At 41.4% G+C, this 16,738-nt stretch overlaps 2 protein-coding genes across 6 annotated transcripts; both read right to left on the reverse strand.

Annotated features, from left to right (window-relative positions):
* Nucleotides 1–376: 376 nt before the first annotated feature.
* On the reverse strand, nt 377–8,277 carry slc12a8 (solute carrier family 12 member 8). 2 transcript variants are annotated; one of them, XM_037240432.1, is made up of 14 exons: nt 8,197–8,277; nt 7,327–7,452; nt 6,806–6,952; nt 6,540–6,731; nt 6,238–6,469; nt 4,105–4,218; nt 3,903–3,990; nt 2,934–3,021; nt 2,471–2,617; nt 1,414–1,945; nt 1,216–1,313; nt 1,026–1,143; nt 896–956; nt 377–789 (listed from the first exon to the last, which is right to left on the reverse strand). In XM_037240432.1, exons 2-14 carry the CDS (start codon nt 7,444–7,446, stop codon nt 621–623), a joined length of 2,106 nt encoding a protein of 701 aa, XP_037096327.1. In that variant the 5' UTR covers nt 7,447–7,452; nt 8,197–8,277; the 3' UTR covers nt 377–620. The 2 variants fall into 2 exon arrangements, with proteins under 2 accessions (XP_037096327.1, XP_037096326.1); XM_037240431.1 differs by lacking the exon at nt 8,197–8,277 and adding an exon at nt 8,052–8,181.
* Nucleotides 8,278–8,426: 149 nt separating this feature from the next.
* Nucleotides 8,427–16,174, reverse strand: znf148 (zinc finger protein 148). Of its 4 annotated transcripts, none has more exons than XM_037240419.1 (8): nt 16,044–16,174; nt 14,366–14,704; nt 13,501–13,626; nt 13,283–13,406; nt 13,096–13,179; nt 12,898–13,016; nt 11,220–12,719; nt 8,427–10,145 (listed from the first exon to the last, which is right to left on the reverse strand). In XM_037240419.1, exons 2-8 carry the CDS (start codon nt 14,684–14,686, stop codon nt 10,116–10,118), a joined length of 2,304 nt encoding a protein of 767 aa, XP_037096314.1. In that variant the 5' UTR covers nt 14,687–14,704; nt 16,044–16,174; the 3' UTR covers nt 8,427–10,115. The 4 variants fall into 4 exon arrangements, 3 of the variants coding, with proteins under 3 accessions (XP_037096314.1, XP_037096312.1, XP_037096313.1); XR_005096177.1 differs by having other exon boundaries at nt 8,429–10,480; nt 10,520–12,719; XM_037240417.1 differs by having other exon boundaries at nt 8,429–12,719.
* Between the last annotated feature and the right edge of the window lie 564 nt (nt 16,175–16,738).

Raw genomic sequence — 16,738 nt, forward strand, 5'->3', positions numbered from 1 at the left:
GCGTGGATCACCACTTAACATAAATGATTTTATGCTCTACGTCAATAATTAAAAATGATTTGAGCAAATGTTTTATTTCCGTTCCCTACACTTGCTTGTGTTGTCATAGTCACTAGAATTAATTCAGTTTGCTTTACAATTTTAGGGAATTGATGACTTTTTTTTGTTGTCCTTCCTCCTTAGCACATTCAGATTCTTAAAATGTCATTTTGGCACAAAATACTTTATTTAGTTGAAGCACAGGAAATGTCTTAGCAGTGCGCATCCACTCTGACAGCAGTGACGTCATCAAGTATAGCGCGCATACTTTATGATATCTGAAGATTGATGTGATTTCCTCCCGTTTCTAATCTCAACACCAAATGAGCAATAACTGTTGGAGTATAACCTTTTAATTCGTTTCGAACACATAGTGCTGTAAACAAGTTGAACAGTGACGGTACAATCTTATTTGATGTTCTACTGCACATGAGGACAAAATTGTCTTTTTGTTTGATTCAACTTCATTGAATAGAAAAGGAGTCAAAGATTTGCCCTCTCGCTTACACACACGCATGAACTCACATGCACTGTTTGCAATAATAACTAGTTAAGTTCCAACAACTGAGGTTGTGCTTAAGTTACCCATGAGGCGGTTGCAACATCACTTCCCTCTTGATGAACGAGGACTGGTGATAGCGGCTGCGAGACGCAAAGTCGGCATTTTCCTCCGTCAGCTGCTTAGTTCTAATACCGACCCCTGACAGAGATGGTGTCACTACAATTTCATCTCTGGGAGACGCCGTCCTCCTGGCGCAAAGGCAAGAATGTGTCACTCATGTTCAAATTTAGAAGGACATTACTGAAGAAAAGAAGAAAAAAAAACTCAATGCAAGGTAACAAAATCAAACGATACCTGCAAATCCTGTTGAATGTTGATTTGAGCCACGCAGGAAAACTGAATCGAACTGCAACACCTGAAAATAAATTTGGGGGGAGAATTGAGCCCCAGCAGCTGCCAGACTGAATGATGAACTGAACGTCACCTCTGTGTAGTCCTGGGCTGGTTTTGCCGATGTAGAAGAAAAGCAGCAGTGCAACGCCTATGTTTGCTAGTGCATAAAGCCAATGAATAATAAACATGATCAACAGGGAGCTCAAAGCCTGAAAGAGAACACACATATTATTCATTCACAGCAGATGGGAGCAAAAAGATGATGCTTGTGTAGAACTTACACCAAGAAGAGCCATCCAGTGGCTACTAAACTTGGCGTAGATTGAGTCAGGCTTGGGTTTGATTTCTAAATTGTGCTGCTCTGATTTTTCTCCAGTGGCTGAAAAAAAAAAGTAAAGTGATTTTGATATCCACTCTATAACCCAAATAAATCTACCGAGACCTAGAAATGGATTGTTTGATTTCCATCTATGAAGCACCTATATGATTTTGGCCGGACGATGGATGTTCACCAAGACGGGTTCCTGCTTTCTCCACCTCAGGTGGCTGAACTTGTTTATTCGCAAAGACATTGCGCTGCGGGTCCAAGGCAAAACTGTCCATCAGCTTCTGCTTGGCCTCCTTGCTCTTGTTCCCGCCCTGTGAGATTTTCTCAGCTCCAGCAACTCCATCAAAGGCCGAGGGAAAGATCCGATCCATGTCCTTGGTGAACTCCATCAAAGTGTCCTTCCTTTGTGGACTTCCCTCTCCACTACCATAACCAGTCGCCGCGGTGTCAATCAAAGGCTCGGACATCTGTCTGGTGAATCTCCGTTGGCTGCTTTTGTCTTGATTCTTCAACTGGAAGGTCATGAAGACGCAGAAGTAGGAGTAATCAATGAAGCTGTAGGTGAGCATGAAGTTGATGGTGACGATGGGTGCCAGCACGTTGACCTGGCCGATGAAAACGAAGGCCATGCTCAGCAGGCTGGTCAGGCAGATAGCTGCCACGGGAGTCTTGTTTGGGCCTTTCTGTTGGACAAGTTGAAATAATTAGTCACAGCAGGGACCACATATTAAATTTTAAATTGTCTATCTATGCAAACGGTTCTCTAAATGTACATTAGTTAGCATTGCTTTCCTATCTGCCGGTTACATCGGTGCTGTTCTGTGTGCTTGGCAGAAGTCCAGAGCATACAGCAAAGCAGAGTCCAGCCTGTCGCCCTTCCTGCGTTTGTTCTGAACCTTTGATTTGGGCCAAGATGTCTCAGGCCTCATTCCAACCCACTGAGAGAGGTCAGACACTGCGGGCAGTCTGAGGGAAAGTGAGGGGCGAATGGGGTCGAGATGTTAACGCTCGGTGTATGTGTGCCACTTTTATGAAGTGAAGTTCATGCTCTCTAATTAGTGACTTGTTTTCCTGACGAGTCCGCCTAACTTTTTCCTCCAAAAATTCACGCTTATTTCATTTGCAGGGAATTTCACTGACCAGTATATACGTAATAATTTCACTTTAGCTGAATCAAAGGGAATGTCCGCCCCAGTGATCCAACCTACCCCCGTTCCCAGAAAGGCCAGCGCAGGGATGACCTTTTCTTGGGCGATGCACTGCAGGATCCTGGGCGCTCCATACAAGCCGCCCATGCAGGAAGCCAGGGAGGAGACGTAGAGGCCCAGCAGAAACAGGAAACCCACCAAGGAGACCTGAAGGAAGGGAGAAAACAAACAGAGGCTGGAAGAGGATGGGGTGGGGTGCGAGCTACACCCTGTTCAGTTCCGCTGTAGTCAGATCTTAAAAAAACAGCCAGCGCTAACCCCCGGATGAACAGGTCAAGGTTAATGAGTCGCTTTGTGATGTATTTAGCTTTAGTCATGACCCAGGCATGCGTTATGTCACAGAGTGATTTGTTATTAATACTCTGATTGCATGTGTTTGCAACATGTAGGTGGAAATAAACAAAAGTTGGTTGCTAGGCTCGTTTACAAAAGACAAGCCTAAATACATCTGTGGTAAAATGACCTTTTCTGCTATTAAGAAATCGAAGCGCAGAGCATCTCTAGTACATATGGCACCGAGGAGGAAGACGAAGACCAGATACAGGAACCACCTGTGGGTCAAAGACAGTGCACCGGAATTATTCTACGACTGTATATATATTACTGAAAAAAAAAAGTGCTGTGACATTTTGGGTATTTGAAAAAAATAAAGAGGGATTTGTGTTTATTCTCTTCATTCTTTTTTTTTTTTTGAGACGTCACTAGTCTGTGATCTTTCCTTATGACTCAGCATGTATCGTCATGTGAGTAGAGCAGGGGTGTCAAACTCTTTTTTTTCGCAGGCCTCCGCATTGTAGTCATAGCTTCTTTCGGAGGGACATTATGACTGTCAACCCAAATAAATGTATGAGCACCTCATATTATATACAGTAAAAGCTACAAAACAAACTGACAAATAACTCATTTTCAAATCAGATGAGTAAAAACTGGTCAAATATTTAAAAAAAAAGATATTATTAAAAGTGAAGACAATTTGCAATTCTAGTAATGACACACGAATTTGATGCATAATTTGTCTTCGCGGGCCACATAAAATGATGTGGCGGGCCGTATCTGGCCCCCGGGCCTTGAGTTTGTGGAGTAGAGAATTTTTGTTTGTATCGCACATAAAAGTTTGAGAAAGTCATGAGTGAGCATTCTTTTTAACATTATGAGAAAAGTCATGTGTTGCTAAAAAGGAGGAAAGGATTTTTTGAAATATGTGTATTTGTCAGCCTGCTAACCGATGCATGCTAACTGTTTACGTTTTTAAAAAATTTAGAACATTTGAAAGTTTGCAATGTAAAAATGTAGTGCAACTGAAAATCTCAGATTTTTGGGGAGGTGACATAACATCTTTTAATTCTAAAAATATTTTTTGACCTGTCCTGTCTCTGTTGAGCATTTTTGTAGTTTACCATCTTGTGTGCAGCTAAGAGTGTGTTTATCATACGAGGTGAAAACTGCTGCCAGCGTTCCCAAAGGGATATTGTGTTCGGCCCGCTGCAGGTCTGCGCTCATGTTGAAGCCTGACATAACACCTACACACACACACACACAGATGCAACACACACACACACACACACACACACAAGAATGTAAACAACATTGAAAGACCTTTGTCTTGGCTTTAGTCAATGAGCAAGCACGCCCACCTGTAGCAGCAGGGAAGAAGACCCCGAAGATTGTAAAGAAATGTTCTCCCGGGCTATAATCGGGCAGCAAGTTGTGGCTGAGCAGACCAACAGAATAACCAATGAAACCATGCTCTAAAAGAAGAGGTAGCACAAACAGAAAGCCCGTCATTATGGAACCTCGCACCACGAGGACCAGCTTTTTCTGTGCATTGACAACATTTTTAAACTCAAACATGGCTGACGGACGATAATCGCGTTTTAAATCCTGGTGACCATCTTGATTGGATGTCTAACTAAACACAAACACCAAACATGTGTCTTTACTTTCAAACTATTTAGCGAAATTCTAAATTGCACAGGAACAGATTGCTCTGTATTGCTGGAGGCCTTTGCTTCACCAACACGGGATATTTCCCCCTTGATTATCTTGCGATGGGAAAGAATGTGTTCTCCCAGATTAATGACATGTTTATCCAAAAGGAAGTAACCACCCTTTTCAGAAGCTGTGCAGCTTCCAAGTTTGAATAAAAAAAAAAAGAGAAGACAGACGACATGTTAAAAAAAAAAAAAGTATTAATTATCCTTACAATAAAGATCAGTTTAGATCAATGAAAATTAGACAAAAGGTTATATTTTTCATAATGTGACTTCAGGGGTGTTAGTTAGAAGCTTCTTTTCTGGTAGTTTGCCAAATGTTGAAGTGCAGTTCAGGACAATCAAGTGACTACATCCATGGGAGGTGTGAGGAAGGGTTGATAAGAACAGAATGGAGTTCCTCTCTCTTGTGTTCAGCTTTCGTCTTGAAACACACTGGAATGCAGATTCCATGTGTCTGAGGCCTCTCCCTCTGCCTGACCTCTTTGTCACCCACATTGTCAGGCTGCGAGGTCACAGCGGTGAGGCAGGTCCCACTGAGATGACTGGCAGCTAGCTGCACATTAGCGACCAGCGTAAAAAGCCGTGCTGGTTCCGAGGGTAGGAGGCTGGCCTCTCATCTGAGTTTTTCTTTCTTTGTCATTTTGCAAATATGTGGGTGAGTCTGGTTAACACCCTCAAGCCGTGGCCCGAGGACCACATTGGAGCTTCCTACGGGGAAAAGTCTTCAACTACACAGAAGGGCTTTGCTCGCATGACGATGAGATTGTTGTGGTTGCGCAGACAATAACTTGGCAATGTCGGTGCGTTCGGAGTCAAAATGAATTACAAGAGAGAAATTCTTCTCCCATCGGGCTTGACAAAGCCTTGATGCATTTAACCGCAGTTGATATAAGCAAATGGATGAACTTTTAACTCCGGGTTGGATTTCAGCAGAAATGGGAAATGAGTATGACTCAAAGTAATCAAGGGAACCTAAATATTGAAACAAAAAATGGAGCGCCAAATTACATCACCTCAACTCTCGGAAGCAACATTTATATAAGCGTGTCATGAACGTTGTGTCACAAAGTTTGGATTTGATTTACTGCATTAGTTATGGTTGGCGCTGAGGTTTGTCCTCCTTCGGGATGGAGCTGAGCGTTCATTGAGTGCATTCTAATCTCGGCTGATTCAACCAGCTAAGGGACCTGCTGGCCCCCTGCCAAATATGAGGTCACAACAACACGTAGCCCTTAACTGGAAAAACCTGGACATGTGATTAGTTTAGGTAGTAATTCAATATTAGAATATATAATCAGCAGATGTGTGCAAAATTAGTTACAAGATGTGCTTGCCATATAGTTGGACGTCAGAGAATTCTTTTCACACATTAAATATTTTTTTAACTTTAGATTGAAATAATACCTTTCTCTTCCTACTGGACAGGACATAGATAATCAGTCAGAACAGGAAATTCTACTTCCTGTGACTCTACTCAAAAACAGAACCAACTCGGACAAAAATCTTTTTTTCAAAACAATTCCAAATATATCAAACTGGTTAAAAAATGTTGAAAATTGTTAAGACTTGAAATATATATTTATGTTAAAGTGTCCTTCAGAATTTTGATCGTGATATCGGGTGGTAGTAGTGCGCCGCCTGCTGGTCTAAACAAATTACACATGCTGAACAGTGACACTCAAACCTACTTACTGTACAGTGCTCTTTGAACAGTAACTATTTATATTAAAAAAAAAAAAAAAGATAAGCAAGAAAAGTGTACATCCGTCTTACCTGGGTCAAGGTGCGTGAAAGTACCAACGACAAAGTCCAGTGTTGAGACAGCCAGCACCGTCAGTAACAGCAGTTGGAGTCGCACAATCCACTTGACACCTGCCAGGTTGATTCCAAGCAGGGCGAGCAGTACAGCAGCTGACATTCCTCGCACCGCCCACTGGCTCTGAAGAGCCAGCAGCTGTGCCACCGACTCCGAAAAACCAGTGATGTACATGGCGCCGGCGACGCACTGTGGCAGAAGATGTGATCACACAGACATGACCCCCCAAAAAAAGGTGTCAATCCAATTTGGGACTAACCTGTCCAAACACATAGAGAAGGCCCATGGTGCCCCCCACCCTGCCCCCAAGGACCGTGGAGATCATGGAGTACACACCTCCACTTCCCACTCCGCAGTACTCACACACACCAATCCCAGACATGACTGTCACCAAAGCAAACAGAACCACCATGGAGACCAGGAGCATCCCGAGCAGCACACCTGTGTTGCCCTGGAAGATAAGTTAAACAAAACTGCAACATGAATTTCTAAAAAAACAATAAAAGTATAACAGCATGTACTCACCACTAAGTAGCCAGTACGCAGGAACAAAACAACACCAAAGATGTTAATCATGCACGTGGTGAAGACACCATCCCAGGTACCAAAAAGAACCGGCTCCCAAACAAAGAGTTTGATTCTCCACCATGGTTGACTGGACTGCTGAGAGCCCTGGACAAAAGCTTACTTTATTAAAACCCATATTGACATCATCATAATCATCATGCAACTGCAGGCCAATATGAAGATGTGCTTTGAAAGTATATTTTACTTTCCAGCATGTGGCTCACATAAGAATAATGAAAATACAACATTGGCGACCGCCACGTCAAAGCCAAACATGTATTTGAGCAGAGGGCGATGTCTTTAAAACAAACAAACGCAAACCCCGGTGAAACCTTTCTATCCTCTGCGATAAAAGCGTGCATGTTTGCCTTGAGTCCTTTGCAGGTTTAATTATGCTGAATGTCATGTTGTAACAAAACCACACCTTAGAATGACTAAACATGTAATACTTTTTAAGAAAATCATATTTGACAGCTTACTTGTGCATCCTCGTGGAACAGATCTTGCTCATGAGGGTCAGTGTTGCTTGGATTTGCCTCCTTCGGCAGGCCTGCTCCAGCTTCTGTCTGATCACAGGTGTGCACGGGTAAGGACTCCATTGTAACCTATAATGCACAAGTATGTAAGTGAGGAGCAGAATATGAGCTATAGACAGGTAGGAATATTCACGTTCTACATCCTTGGGGGTTCAGGCAAGAAAGAAAGACACCGCCCTTCACCCTCAAACAATTAAAAAACAAAAAGAAGATGAGGGATAATCAACAATGTTTTCTATTAAATAACTTTTAGACAAAGCCTGCTTAAAATAATTAAAGGGGCGCATTGGGGAGATTCCTGAAACCCAGTTGTGTTATTGATGTGGACCAGTACTGTTACTCAGAGGCCCCCTTCCATCCACCATCAAGTAAAAACAAGGGGCTCTATGGAGGGGGGGGGGGGGGGGGGGGGGGGTTGTCTGAGTTGTCTGCCTTTTTTTTTTTTTTACTGCATCTAGGAAATTGTGTCAAGTGTATTCTGCATTGTTACAATAGCAGACACTCGAATTAAAGCACAGCTGAGAATTACAGTTAACAAACAGAATGACAACTATCAATAAGAAACTAAATTAATAAAATAATTAAGGCCCTAGTATATTAGGAAAAATCAAAACTGTGCCGTCGTGACATAATGTGGTTCAGTAATGGTTAAACCGATTTAAACCTACCTTTCAAGAAATATAATTAGTCCATGATGGGGATGAATGATTGTAAAAAAAAGACTAAATTTTCCATGATCCGAGCGTGTGTATCAATGTGGGCAGCAAGCAAAGAGACTGCAGCAGGTGTGCAGCAGAACTGAACGTGGCTTACTTTGTTTGCAGGGTGTTGCTGCTTTACACGATGATCCTCTATTGGTTTTGGCAATAAATCTAGTAGCTAGCTTGCCAGTGAACACAGCTGAAAGGAAGTACATGCATGTCAGTTTCCTTATCTTTTTTTTAGATAAATTAAAAAAAATAAAAATAAAGGCAATAGAAAACTAATCATCAGTCACTAAAAAAACAACAAAAAAAACTGAAAACCTAAGCCAAATATTCCAATGTATTTTTTGGGAAACATTTTATTCATGTGGACATGACACAACAATCAAGAGAACAACTGAATCAGATTGTTTACAAATCATCATATATTGCAGAATTCTAACAATATGGGTTTACTCAATTGAAATTAATCCGCTACATTTAAAGCCTCACGCCATTCGTCAAACGGGTTCGCTTGCTCCAACTTTGTGACCATGCAGATAAACCTTTTTCATTGACTCCTTCCCACAGTGAAGTTATGAGAAGATGTCAGGCTGAGATTCACATTGAAATAAGATGACACAAACCACTTTTACAGAGACGACTGAGGGTATAGTGAGTGCTTATGATGTACCATACATATCAGTGCCTTAAATTTCATGGTTCAAAAATAGTATACTGTATATATATATATATATTTATATATATTTTTTTCAGTTAGAAAGACATAACCCAGATGTTTTTCCATACAGAACTGGTAATTTTCACTAGCTTATACAAGGACACTTATGGCCAAAAATTGGGAGGGGGGAAGAAAAAACAAAAAACAAAAACACAGTGCTGCCATTTTAACTCATAAAACTCAACCACATTTTTATTTGCTTAATTGAACTCAAAATCATCCATAAACGATTCAAGTCGATTCATCTTTTTTTTTTTTTTTTTTTTGCAAGTACAAGAATTATTCAGGTCATCATTGTGCTTAAAAGTGATTTACAAAGGCCATTTACAACCGGAAAATTTCAAGCAGATTTTAGTGACGTGTCTTTTATGGGGGAGGGGGTTCAAGAAAAGTCATCGAGATGTCCGATCCACTGCATTAAATTACAAGCATAACCATCTAAATTCACCTTAACCTGTCACCAACACACTATACAGAAAAGACTTTCTTCAATATCACTGATTACATCCTTTATATACAAATCTTATAAGGAAACTGATTTATTGTCAAATCTACTCAATGTGGCAAAAAAAAAAAAAAAATCTTATGCTTCTAGAGAGAAACAATAGTTTTGCACAAGCGACACACAGCTATAAGGGTACTCAGCGAAACTCAAAAATATACACTATATTTACAGGATTTACATATATAAAAAGGGAATGTAAAAGGGAAAAAATACATTATTTGATGATTATTGGTGCCGCATGTCCCTGATTGTCAATGGAACTTATTGTGATGGCCTAAAAGGTCAGTGTTTAACACAATAGCACCTTAAGCATCACTTTGAAACCCCTCAGCAGTGATTTGACGGGGGTGGGGGGTGGGGGTGGGGCTGTCACTCAAACATTAAATTTAAAAGCATATAGTTTCGGAAAAGTCTGCTCTAAAAAGATTTTTGTATGTTATAACATCACTATTCTTTATTTCTATAATTTGTCATAGGGGGGCGCTTCCATCACATGGTTGTTTCCCCAAACAGACGAATCGTCTTCGTTTCAAAGATTTAATGCAAAAAAATGTTTTCAATTAGTACAGGATTTTTCCACACCGTGATACAAAGTACTACATTCTTTCTGTAGTGAAAAATGTGCAAAATTGTGCAGACGTCCAGCACAATCCTATTAAGTCATTTCACTACAAGTTTCTTCTAGGGAAATGTGGGCACATCTAATTTTTGTGGGTGGGCTTGTGTTTTCACTTGCCCCCCAAAAAATGCAACAAGATTCAAGTGGCAACATCGGTGACAGTATTATAGTGATGGTGTCGTCTCAGGAGGCAACAAGTGAGCAGTTGTACAGCTGGATTTAAAAAAAAAAAAAAAGTTTTTTTTTTTTTTTTTATCTTCACTTTTTTGATCAATGATCAACTAGGGGAGGTAGCCAACAGCAAAAACCAAAACTGGTGTGTGTGCAAGCAAAAGTGACAAAAACATAAATATGTATACCAATATGGCATTTTTTTTTTAACTGTCTTATTAAGGTTTTTGATCTACAGCAGCGTGGAGTAGCAACTGTCGAGTAAAAATATTTTGATTGACAAATACTTAATCTGAATGCTACAAACAAATGCAGATAAAATAAAACATAACATTACAAATAAATCATGTTTACTTAATTTTCAAATGTACTAAATACTAAACAAAAAAAGTTTTTTTAATTTATTTTTACGTCACAATACCACCTTGTGGTATAATGTTAAAAATGCTACATGTAGCATTTAGCCTATAAGTACCAGTACGTTCAAACATATTTGCAAATAAGTTTAAATGTACTTAAATACGTTCAAATGTTTTCACAAATGAATTCAGTCAAAATACTTTTACTCCTCATCGGCAGGTCCATGCTTCTGTATTTATCACCTAATCTCTCAATGCAAATTATGACATTTTTTAAAAGGGCGCTGGCAATTTTATCAACAAATGTGTGAATAAAATCGCAAGTACTATGTTCGAACGTATTTTCCAGTCAAAATACTTTTACTCCACATCTGCCGGTCCGTACTTCTGTATTTATCAATGTAATCTCTCAATGCAAATTAAAACATTTTTAAAGCGGCACTGCCAATTTTATCACAATTACCAGGATGACAAGAGCTCAATTACCACATTAAAATATTTTTTGTCTATTTTTTTTTTTTTTTTACCAAAAGGCCTAAAGAAAGAATATAAATGCAATGAGATGTGCTTTGGCAAAGCAGGTGAAATGGGATAAAGTGCTGCAGAAATTATTAATGTCGTGATCGCACCACACTTTTCTTCAACCAAAAGTTTCGCTTGATGAAACGTCTGGGGAGGAGTTCAATTGGGACCTGCTCTCAGTGACTCTCACTAAAGGAAACTCGGAGAAGTCTGTGCCGTGCGATCGCAGACTTACTTGTCCGTTGGCGCCTGTGAACTGTGACGAGGTACCAGATCTCGAGGTCTGGAAATGAGACTTGAAGTTTGGATCGAAAGCGCTAATCTGAAAGGTCTGCAGTGTTGCTGGGGAGGAGTCCGTCTTTTTGGGAGGTGACACCTGTTCCAGGAAGTCCTCATCAGAGGGGGACACCGTGGAAGGGGGAGTAGTTTCATCGCCCGAAAATGAAAATGAGTGCTGAGAGTCCCCCACCAGAAGTCCAAAGTGAGGTTTCTCCATGGTGGATCTCAACGGGGAACTGGTCCCCGATTTGAACCTACTAGGCGACGGAAACTGTTTCTCGGTGGAGAACAGCGGCTGCCCGGCTAAGGTTGGGTTTTCCGTCACCAAGCTGAGGCTCTGGCTCGTCAGGTAGCTGTCGTTCTGACTGGTCCTCTCCAACGCCTGCTGGAGAAATTTGGAATATTCTTGCAAGAGGCTGGCCTTCTCGCTCGATGGCTGAGTCTGAGCGCTGGCGACGCCGAGGCTCTCAGCGGGGCTGCCGTCCGAAACGTCTGAGGAATTAATAGATATGCTTGAGGTCACCTCGGTATCGGCCACGCTGAAGGAAATTTCCGACTGGCCATTGGCTTTGTTGGAGTAGTGGTCCAACAGAGTCTGAAGAACCTCATCGGGCAGCACGTTCCTATCATGAATAGACTTAATCTCTGTGTTAATGGGCTGAGGTTCCAGAATGGTGGCGGGGACCGTTTCGTCGATGACCGCCGACACCGCCGTTTGGGTAACGGTGGGCTGAGAGGAGATGCCGCTCGCGTTCAGGCCGTAATCGCGAGTGCTGTTGGCCGCGTGAAGGTAGCGTTTCTTCTTGAGGAACTGCATGGCATCGTCGTAGTTTGTGCTGCTGGCTGCAGGCTTTGTCGGAGTTTCCACCGCTTCCGTGGTGGTCACTTCATCTAAAAGGCTTTGCTTGTCCACGATTTCAAAGGTATAATGTGTGACTTTATTGTTTTCCTCAAATGAGGACAGAGTGGCCAAGCAAGGAGCTTGTTCGCCAGACTGTTTGAATCTCCTCTTGGAGACCTTCTTCAAGACTAGTTTAGGGGTCGATGCCTCCTCGGGGGATAAGTCTTGCTCTCGATGTTGGCTGGTGGTTTCTTCCGGAAGCTCCACTGAGTATTCCCCGATCACATACTCGTGTTTGACTTTGGAGGACACGGCAAAAAGAGGCAGAGCTTCACTTTTAGTGAGTCTCTCCTCCTCTTTCACTTCAGTTTCTTTAACGGTTGCCGTGAGATCTTCCGCTTGTCCACTGGTGGACGAGCAGGAACTGTCGGATTTGTTTTCGGCGCACTTTTGTCGCTTCTTCTTGGGTAAGGCGCACTCTTTGGTGAGAAAGGAGCTCAAGGCATCCGCTTCGTGCAGCGATCCACTTTTATTGGCAGCCTTGTTGCTCTTTCGTTCTCGGTTTTCGTGGCACATTCTTCTGTGCTTTAAAACACGGTCGGTTCTGGAGAAGTACTGAGGATGAAGAAAAAAAAAACATTGAAGTGCGTCTAAAACTAAAAGATGATTAGACTTCAAGCAATTTCTATTTGAGGGGAGCTCGCTATTCGAGGACATACAGAAATCTGATCCTCAACCTCTTTTGTATTAAATTCTTCACATACACCACATGAAAGCAGCCAAAAAAAGTAACCTGGTGACAGTAGTCGCATTGGTAAGGCTTCTCCCCGCTGTGTGTCCGTTTGTGTCTCTCCATGTGATACTTCTGGATGAACTTCATACCGCACTCATCGCAGCGGAAAGGCTTCTCGCCTAAAAATAATTATATACTTAAAAAAAAAAAGGGGGACGTCGCTATGGTCAAATACGATCTTTGGGTTGGACCACTCACCGGTGTGGATTTTTTCATGTCTCTGGAGAAGGTATTTCTGAATGAAGCGCATGTCACACTGGCTACACTGAAAGGGTTTCTCGCCTATAATTTAAAAAAAAAAAAAATACATAGCAAGAGTTTAAATGGAATTTCATATATATTTGTTTTAATTGCATGTTGATTCTTTTTGTTAATATATAAATACCTGTGTGAATGAAGACATGCCTCTGTAGATGGTAGTTGGTTCTGAACGCTGCATTACAATGATTACAAACATGGCACTTGGGGCTTTGGATGCCAAATGAACCGTCCTCATTAATGCTAAGAATCTGTAACGGCAAAATGACGCAGAAAATATATCAGTAGACGTTTCAGTCTACCATCAAACGTACTTGGCTAAGAGAGGGCTGTTGACTTTTCTACCTTTGCTGGTGAACGCTGTTTCCTTTTCTTCTTCTTGGGACACACAACCAGGTCCTTGACTACTTTTTTGTCCTTCTTCATCTGTAGTGGGTGCTCAGTCAATTTTAATTCTTGCTTAATGCTCAGCTGTAACAGAAGGAGCATAGACAAGAGAGGACATTCAGCTTGACCCAAACCAACGTGATGATAATTAACCAATCACGAAGATGCCTTACAAGAGAGCAAGTTCTCATGGTTCATTCAAGCCCCTGCAGAAGCTGCGCTTAACATTACTAATATTTTTACAGAACTTATGCGCGGTACACACGCATTCTGACTTCTGTAATTATATTTACAAGATGGGGTCACATGGGGATCAATGTGAATATTTTTAGATACTGGGAATGTCTAATAGAACTGCAGTGCAGCTAGAGGACACAACTTGACTTTTTTTTCCTCCCCCTATTGCCTTTAGCTTTTGTGTTACTCACCATTAGTTATCATGAAGAATGTGCCATAACAATACCAGTGCTGGTACTGAACATACTTGGGGGACTAAGCTGGTACTGAACATACTTGGGGGACTAAGGCCTCTCTCTTTCTCTTTCACAACTGATAACATTCACTATGGCAGCCTGGAATTTTATGCAGTCTCCTTTTTTGACTACAAGTTGCTTGTTGGTAGTCTATTTTTGGAGCTAAGTAAATAAAATGAAATGCTTTGAGTCTAAACCAGTGCTTCTCTTTTTGCTTTTCCCAGGAATAATATTTCACGCTCCCCAACTCTCCTCAGTGACTATAAATAGTCTAAAAAAATAATAATAAATAAATAAAACTTTTGCACAGTGCTGTATATCACTGACGCTTTTAACCGACATGAACTCACAGGTAAGCAGGGCAACTTATGGGTGAGCTTCAAGGGGAAGTGCACCCCCACCTCTCCTCCTCCATCTTCATCATCTCCTCCACTATTCTTGGACATTTCCTGCATCATCAGCTGCTCGGGAGGTACCAGGTCGTGAGTCACCAGGGAGCTCACGGTCAAGTTTTCATCCTCATCCTCGTCGTCATCATCTTCCGCCAACAAGGGGTGGTCTGCCAGAGATCGTTCCCCGAGCGTCATCACCAGCCCGACTCTGCCGCCGCCGTCTATCCCGCTACTGCTGCACTTAAACAGCATGCCCTCCAACTTGTCCTCAGTGTTCATCTTACATAGAGTAGCTTACTGACTCTGTAAAAACAGGAGACATGAGATAACTGTTACAATAAAAGTTAAATATTTGCACTGATGATGTTGATGCATCCATCCATTTGCTACAGAACTTGTCCTCATTAGGGTCAGGTATTGCCTATTTGTTTGAAAGCAATCGTGCAAACTCCACACAAACTCAGAACCTCAAAACTTTTATCCATCCTCAAACTTGTAGAAACTTGTGTCACAGGTCAAAGATCAACATTAAAAATGAGAAATGTTCTCCATACCGGAATAAGACAAGAACTACTTTGTCCCAATGAAATTGTGATATTCTATTCTTGCAACTCATTAAAAATACAATATGCAAGGCCACAATATTACATAAGTTATGCAAACATGGATTGAATAAAACATTTGAGCATTCTGTACAAGTGGTGATTTGCATGTTTCTAGAAGCGCTGACAACACACGTTGGGCAGACACTTAGTAATTTCAACATTCCACTTGTTTTGACGTTTCTAAAATGAGACACCACTTGCGAGCCATTAATGTTGAACCGTTAGCGTTTGCTAAATTAGCTCATAGGGATTCTTCCTTGACGTTTGACAATAATGCATCGAGTAACGACATACTTGGGTGACAGAAAAGCAACTGGAAACTCGGCACTGCTTGTTTGCATGAGTGTTTCCAACCTCTGTATTGTTGATGTAAAGTGGGCGAGGGTGATCTGGTTGCTAAATGGCTAGTTAGCTATGCTTGTCAACGCCGTAAAGTTTGGAACACCCACTCGGAAACACGGAGTAAATTTCAAGATTAAAGTTATCTCACGACTTAAAGTGAGAAAGAAAATATTATTTTGAATCATTAAATATTACACCACAGTTTTGGTACAGTAAATAGAGGCACGTTTATTCAAATATAATATCAAAGCTTGCTTTTCTATCAAGTACATCACTACGTAAATTTTATTTTGAAAGTGTGCCCGGAAAATGCTCACTGATGTTGTAGAAAATAACTCGGCCTGCTTGAGGGGAGCTGGCTAGCTTCTAGCAAGTTGCAGTTGGTTTAATGTCAACGGTACATAAAACCACTTGCGTTCTTTCTCGCCACATGCGACAAATGACCTCTAAAATCGGCGTGTTTGTAACGCACATTCAACAACATCCGCTAGGATTATTGACCAAATATGTAAGAGGTGCGCTTCACTGCAGCGCTAGTAGCACCTTACCTTTCCTAGCTCACTTCGCTCAATAGGCCCCATAGACAGAAATCGGTTAGTAAAACTCGATAACTAGCTAGCTCACTGAAGCTCACACGACACCGCAAGTCTCAGTTGGCACATAAAATGATATTCAAAATCTCTTCTTACCTGCAACTCGCCCTTTAAGCCCGAGTAGCTGTCATGATTGCCTTGCAGCACTCAAGTGTACTCCGTGTGCGGAATAATCAGATATCTCACGTTTCACGAACACCTGAAAATATGGATTTGTCGCCACCAGGTGGCTAGCATGTGTTAGTGTACTGAACAATGTGAGCTGTTGCTCTTTAGTTAAACACATCTCTAACTTGTTTGTTTGTAGTATTCTGTAATATTCGCACAATAATATATTTACAAGTTAAAATTTTGGAGAAAAAAAAATTTGGGTTGTTTTGAGCAAAACAACCAAGGAAAGACCCAACTTCCCGAGTTGTTAAATTTTTTAACTAAAATTGGGTTGTTTTTGAGCAGCTTTAAGGTGTGTAACATTAAAGATGCCCTAAACATCATGCAGAAAGACAAACACTTTAACAGTATGTTTATTTCTGTGCTGTTGTAGTGTGCATCACTACTGCGCATATTTTTGACGTCCTAACAGGTAGCCAAAATGTTACAAACGCTCCAAAGTTTGGTGCAATGCAGTTCAACGCAGCAACAACCGCAAATATAAAAAGCACAAATGTGAACAGTAAGTTATGTTTTTAGACATCTGTACAATGCAGATGTAGGCAACCCCGCGTTGTGGCAGTGTGAGTGCTGTTATGAATATGGCGCACACGCGCGCCACGAGGAATCCTAATCAACCT

The sequence above is a fragment of the Syngnathus acus genome, chromosome 21 (genome assembly GCF_901709675.1).
Source record: "Syngnathus acus chromosome 21, fSynAcu1.2, whole genome shotgun sequence".
NCBI lineage: Eukaryota > Metazoa > Chordata > Actinopteri > Syngnathiformes > Syngnathidae > Syngnathus > Syngnathus acus.

Coding starts and splice junctions, on each gene's coding strand:
- slc12a8 (XM_037240432.1), bottom strand. CDS start 7,446: ATGGAGTCCTTACCCGTGCACACCTGTGATCAGACAGAAGCTGGAGCA. Junction 957..1,025: donor CAGCCCAGGACTACACAGAG/GTGACGTTCAGT, acceptor ATTTATTTTCAG/GTGTTGCAGTTCGATTCAGT. Junction 790..895: donor ACATTCAACAGGATTTGCAG/GTATCGTTTGAT, acceptor CCTTTGCGCCAG/GAGGACGGCGTCTCCCAGAG.
- znf148 (XM_037240417.1), bottom strand. CDS start 14,686: ATGAACACTGAGGACAAGTTGGAGGGCATGCTGTTTAAGTGCAGCAGT. Junction 13,627..14,365: donor ATAAGTTGCCCTGCTTACCT/GTGAGTTCATGT, acceptor CTTCTGTTACAG/CTGAGCATTAAGCAAGAATT. Junction 13,180..13,282: donor GCATGTCTTCATTCACACAG/GTATTTATATAT, acceptor TTTAAATTATAG/GCGAGAAACCCTTTCAGTGT.